The sequence below is a fragment of the Haliotis cracherodii genome, unplaced genomic scaffold, assembly GCF_022045235.1.
Source record: "Haliotis cracherodii isolate W230 unplaced genomic scaffold, xgHalCrac1.p SCAF_15, whole genome shotgun sequence".
NCBI classification, from domain to species: domain Eukaryota; kingdom Metazoa; phylum Mollusca; class Gastropoda; order Lepetellida; family Haliotidae; genus Haliotis; species Haliotis cracherodii.
The window spans coordinates 9,520,258-9,526,785 of NW_027266270.1; the positions used below are offsets into that span (position 1 = coordinate 9,520,258).

General features: G+C 36.3%; 1 protein-coding gene across 1 annotated transcript; it reads right to left on the bottom strand.

Moving 5' to 3' along the window:
* LOC139462149 (uncharacterized) lies at nt 1–873 on the bottom strand. The gene is made up of 2 exons (XM_071243652.1): nt 786–873; nt 1–323 (listed from the first exon to the last, which is right to left on the bottom strand). The coding sequence occupies exons 1-2, from the start codon at nt 871–873 to the stop codon at nt 1–3; spliced, it is 411 nt and encodes a 136-aa protein (XP_071099753.1).
* Nucleotides 874–6,528: the final 5,655 nt, after the last annotated feature.

Sequence of the window (6,528 nt, forward strand, 5' to 3'; positions counted from 1 at the left end):
TCATGTAATAAAGAACACGACGTACCTGCTTCGCGTTGCCAAAATGGCTTTGACTCCATAAACAGGAACCTTTGTCTTGCCCACAAGAAAAGTGACGTCACACATGTCAGGCATTTCCAGGATGAGTGCAAGGCTGTCCTGGAGTCCTCCTGTACTCCTGAACACCATGGCGTTCCCGCAGTGACTGTGTTGGACGGGGTTGGAGCGAGTCGAGGCTGGATGGAGGGTAGCGAGCCCGGAAGTGACGTTGGGTACGTTGGTGGGGTTTACTTCTTCGTCAGAGCTGTAATCACTAGAGTCGTACCCAGATGAAGAGCTCTCGGCTGGAACAATCATGGAAATTAATCATCATAACATGTCTTGAAAAACACATTTTCACGTGTAGTTCACATTATATGTTCAATATCATACCCAGATTACGATGACTTGCTCTACAGCTTTTTTTATGCCGTAATGGTCTATGAAAATCAATTTATGATAACCTAACAAAAACGGATTGGAAAATAATGGATGCTTGGTCCTAGTGTGGGAAAATTATTTTGCAGTTTCATATACAATGATACATGGTAAGGATAAAGATTTATGGATGGACAACTTCTTTATTACAATTAGGAGCGACGTTTTGGTGTAGGTTCTATCACCGTTATCAAACATGTGTAATAAAGAAGTAGTTCATCCATAATTCGTATCCTTACTTAGACCTCCAACTTCTAAATGCCTCCCAAAGAAATTACTAGGAATCATGTTTGTGACAGGTTCTAAGACAAATATGAAGGTAAACTCACCATCAACATCACCGTCATTGCCCTGAACTGTTTCGAATTCAAGGACATCAGCATCCAACAGACACACACGAGAATCATAACGGTTCATTCTTGATGTTTGGGATAACTTAGACTAAATGTGGGAGAAAGCTGTGTATGTTCAAATCCAAGTGGGGAATGACCGCATCTACAACAAGCTACATTATATAGCTGTACTTATAAAAACAACCAATGTCAGTGTCATTCATAAATCAATGTTGACACTGAGGCTTCAACTTCACGCGCTCTGCTCGTGCCACGTGATTCCACGCCGAATGAATTGCCACCACGTGATATCTGCTTATCACAACTGTTCATAGCTGAAGGTTGTTACGTGTCACAACACCGACGTAATTAAGGCATTAGGCTCAGCGATTTGTTAGGTTTACGGATTTATCCTATGAAAGGGGTTTAAGAGTTAAGTGGTCAATTAGAGATGTGATTATCAGATTATTAGTGAGATTGATAGATTTATGGACAAAGGCGAAACAACTGTTACACATTGCTCTTTGCAACAGATTCTGAAGTATTTGAGCTTCTTGAAATGAAAGTTTGCAATCACAACGGTGTTGTTAGAATGTACGCAACACCTGTGTAAATAGATAATAAATGGACAATGATTGATCTAAATTAAAACTAATTAAAATATATAAGCAAATACCTCCTACAACGACATATATTAAAATGGAATATATTGCACTTATTAATAACGCAATCGTATATGATTTTTCAAGATTTTAAATTTAAGAAACTCTAACCGAACATTTGTTTAATGGATGGCAATGAACAAAAAGGCTTCAACATTGTGTCAACAACGCACATAGCTCGTCGTTATCTTTTGACACATTGTTGGAAAGAGGACATAAGCTAAACTCTTTTCTGCTTTAATGCCCTGTTATTATTTCATTTAAGATTTAAAGAAGTTGAACCAACTCTAGTTCTGCTAAATAAACATGTACGTTGGAGATGCAACGAGCCTTAAGGACTTTCACACTAGGCGTGACACGTACATGGAAGATTGATTTCAGTTTCAGTTTTATTTCTCTGAAAAACCACCAAAGGTGGTACAAGAGTATATATATATATACAACATATAACATACAATGCAGATCAAGTTGGTAACAAGCCTAAATAAAAAAAATAAATAATAATAATTATAATAATAATAAAATAATAATAATAATAATAATCATCATCATCATCATCATCATCAAATAATAATAATAATAATAATAATAATAATAATAATAATAATAATAATAATATAAAAATAATAATAATAATAATAATAATGATAAGAAGAAGAAGAAGAAGAAGAAGAAGAAGAAGAAGAAGAAGAAATCAAATTAGACACCTGAACGCAATAATGTGTTCAAATGTTCGATGAATCTGGACAGATGTTTCAAAGTGGATATATTTTTAGGTGATAACGTTTTACTCAATTTACACATTTTTGGCCAGATATAACAATTCTGTGGGATGTAAAGAAGTCGTTGTTGGAGAAGTGCTTCACACCTAAAAAGAAATTCGTCCCAAACAGCAGATGACACGTACATGGAAGATTGATTCCACATGTATTATTATATTGCTGTTAATTTAAAACAACAGCGTTATCGTTAAAAGTGAAAAACATTACCTTTTACATTGTGCATTGCAGGATGATATCATTTCCAACTCTATTTTCAATTTTAAGCCCAATGTAATCTGTTTCGGCAGATAATCGATAATTAAAAAATCTCTATCCTTGACGTTATATATTACTCTGAATTACCACAATCTTTTTAATGTAAAATATCAGAGAATGACCAGTCTCGAATATCCGGGGAGACAGATTCCATAGGGTGTAACGTCAAAATAGTGGTGAAAATTATGTGAAAACGAGTGATGACAACGGGTGTACGCGAATATTATTAGTGAGTGAGTTTGGTTTAACGCCGCTTTTAACAGTATTCCAGTTATATCGCGGCGTGTCAGCTTAATGTGGGAGGAAAGCCCGAAGTCATGCAGGTCTCAGACCTTTACCACTTCGGTGAAACCCACGAGCACGGGTATGGTGCTGACAAACCTAGAAACATAATCGGGGCGAACCGGGATTCGAACCCACAATTATAGGTTTCTGGCGTGTCCAAGGGACGCAACTCTGCACAGCGAATCGCGGCGCCTTAGACGACTGGGCCACCCGTGCCCCCGCGAATATTATTAAATAATCCAACATGCTAACAATGACAATTTCTATTGCCCTTCAGGCCCACAGACCAATGTAAGACATGCATCTACTTATATAGTATATTGAACACATATGCTCTGGTTACAACTTAATATCCTGTATTTTCATGAATCTTGAACATATCGTACACACATTTAGCAAGCATTAATATTGTGGTTTTTATTATTATTTGACAAACAAATTCACCTTATATGACGATAATTAATCATATTTTGAAGAAAAACATGAAGAGCGTATGTCATAATATTTGGGACAATGCAAGAGTACATGTTCTTCATCTTCTCAAACAAGATGTAAAGATAAAGCGGTCTTTGAAAAATGATGCAACAACAGAAAACATGGGGAAAAAGTGTAGTGAAAGGCGACCCCCTATGTATGAGGACATCCGTGAATGTGAAAACAACGTGTATTTTGTTTCTAGAGTAAATCAGAATACATGTCTATGTCAGCCTCATCAGGTGTTGCAATCAGTGTACAATGTCTTTTATATACAATCAATAATTTATTTTACCTGTAATGAACAGTGCACTTGTTTTTGTCGATAATTAATAGCACTATACTATAACAGACATTTTAATAGGACTTAAGCCATATTTGACCACGTGGCTGTGTGCACAAGATACAGATGATGTTTGGCGAAATGGACATAATAATAATTACAATCCATTATTATTTGTACAGAATAATGTTCAGAACTTCGTCGAGGAAAGACAATGAATATTTAACTTAATTGTTGTTTCTTAATTTTGAAAATTCACGTACATATTTGGCTAAATTTCTTTGACAACTTGTGCCAATGTGGCCGCTTGTTGTAGTACGAACTGTCAATTTTACAGTGCTTGCCCACTGGGCTACCATGCCACAATTTAACAGGAATCCCAAACTCACAAAACATTATACTGTCTCTGAGGCCTTGTTTTATCACATTATTTTTGAACGCCAGGCAGGGTAACAACAAGTATATTATATCAACGTCTTCGGCTTGAGGCGGTCGGGTGTCTTATACAATACCCTCAATGTCTATAGATATCTATGATTTGATATATTCCTGATTCATATATATACAAATATCAGTATGACATTATTTTTTAAAACAGTTGCTATTATACACCTGCATAAAACAAGAAACCTGAACTCATATGTATCGTGTTATGCTGTAATTTGACGCGCCAATGATCACTATTGGTGCTGTAAATGAACACAGTGTGAATCGGACCTATGTTCTTTTCTTGTTACGCATTTGTCTGTATATACTTCACCTAATGTAAACGGAGACCTCTGTATATAGTGTCCGGTGTTTTCAATACCTTCTTACTATAAGCTTTGCACTGTGTACACCGAGTAAGCGACAGGCTTCGCGATTTAGATGTCGTAACTAGGATGCAGTTTCATTTGTCAACGTGTTGTTGCTGTGAGTTAAATCCTGGGTTTAACCACAAAGCTGGTGATATGGAAGAAAGAAGAAGAAAGTGACATTTTAAGTGGTACGTGTTGTAAATGCGGCAATGATCATGATATAATTTACAGTGCCAAACCTTGGAAGTGCACAAGCAGCTATTCAAACATGTGCAACCATTCATGAAACTCACAATGCGTGAACAAGGCAATTAGTAACAGGGACAAATAATTTGTCACATTATATTTATTCCACACATCTGTATAAATGAGAATAAAATAATGTTCAGTTATAAATGAATTCTATTTATGAGGGAACAGTAAAATATTACAATAAGAGAAAAAAACAGTCGTTATTTTCTTGTCCATCGAACGATCAGTCATCATTATGAGAGTAAACAATCACTGAAATCATGTGAGGAATGTTTGTTATTAATCATCATGTGTTAATAATAAATTTCTGTTTTCCACTACAAATAGTTGAATTACTTGTTATATGATATATTTAAGTGTTCTATAATTTTTATTACTATTCCAACTATGTTATGGGATACAACTGTCGTTACTCTTTTGTCCTAAAGTGCTTCATTTTGTTATATGGTCGAAAAGAATGTATGATATATCAAATGGACAAAATAATTTATGTTAATTTTCCATCTTAATCATTATCTGCGATTAGAATTTATTAATTATTTTTAACGCTTTAAATATTGTCCATGTACGAAAAGTATTAAGTTGTAATAATTAATATAATGCACCCATTCTATATACAGTGTATCGTATTGATGCGTATTGATCTCCCGATGTTATAATAATACCTACATAAAAAAGGAACACGAAACAGCTTTTCTTTCATGCATTTCTTTGTCACTAGCTACATTTCGTCTTCGAGTGGCCTCATTTAATTAGTTCGCTGCATGGAACTTTTGTTCATTTTGCTTCCAATGGAGCTTACAACGAATGCGAAGCTGTCGCAAGCAATCGTAAAATAAATATTGTTCCAAAGTGTAATCAACCAGTATTTACCCCACACCTTGCCTTCAACGGAACAATAGTAAATTGTGCTTTTGTACATGCAGCAACTGCGGGGTTCTGTTGTAGGCCTATTGTCCTTCCAAATCAATCACGGGTTCTTTAATCTGATAATACCATGCAATCAACCATCTTTACACTAAATCCTTCTTCAAAGTGACGCAGTTCACATGTAGGTGTGTTGACTAATCCTAATCAAAACTGTAAACTTCCTCTCACTTACACCTATTAATTAGTTAATTATGTCAGTGTTTTCGTTACTGACAGTGCTGGACAGAGCGGTCAGTGGTCACGTGGTGGTCATTACTGTAATCACAACAGTAACTGACATGAGAAAGGTAAAGTGGAAGCCTATGTGTCAACATAGGAGTTCTCGGGACAACGGCATTGTGGCACTGCCATCTCCATCATTGTGTTGACAGTCAGGGGTATATAACAGGCAAGTGACCGCTTGTGGTCATTCCTTCTCGGACTTCCATACATTCACTTCGGATTACCAACAAGATCTGTGGATTTTATACGCATACTGGAATTACACACAACATCCAGAAACATGAACCGTTGTGATTCTCGTGTTCACCTGTTGGATTGTGATATCCTTGAGGATGTCCGTCAGGTAGAGCTAGAAGGTAGGTCATACCTGTGTTATTGTCTCTCTGTGCTATGATGTGGGATGCATACAAACCGACCTCAAGATAATAACTTCTGAAAGTTTCTGGAGTGTCCGAAATAAATATACTACCGTCGGTATACGTTTTGTACCCTTTCCATCACATTTTGGACATTTTCAGTAATTCTATCTACTTGATATATTTGATGAAATGGATGATCTGAATTCATGATTATGTTCCTTTTTAATATTAGTTTTATTCAGGAACAGGAAAGCATGTGCATGACAGCTTATATTCAATAAATATTTATTTTTCAGCTGAAAGTTCCTCTTCTGGGTACGATTCCAGCGAGGACGACACCCCCTCTCGCTCAGCAATGAAGCCGTCCCGCTCCACCCAAGGGGAGGTCATGATATTTAGAAGCACCGGGGGTCTGCACGATAGCCTTGCTCTCATTCTT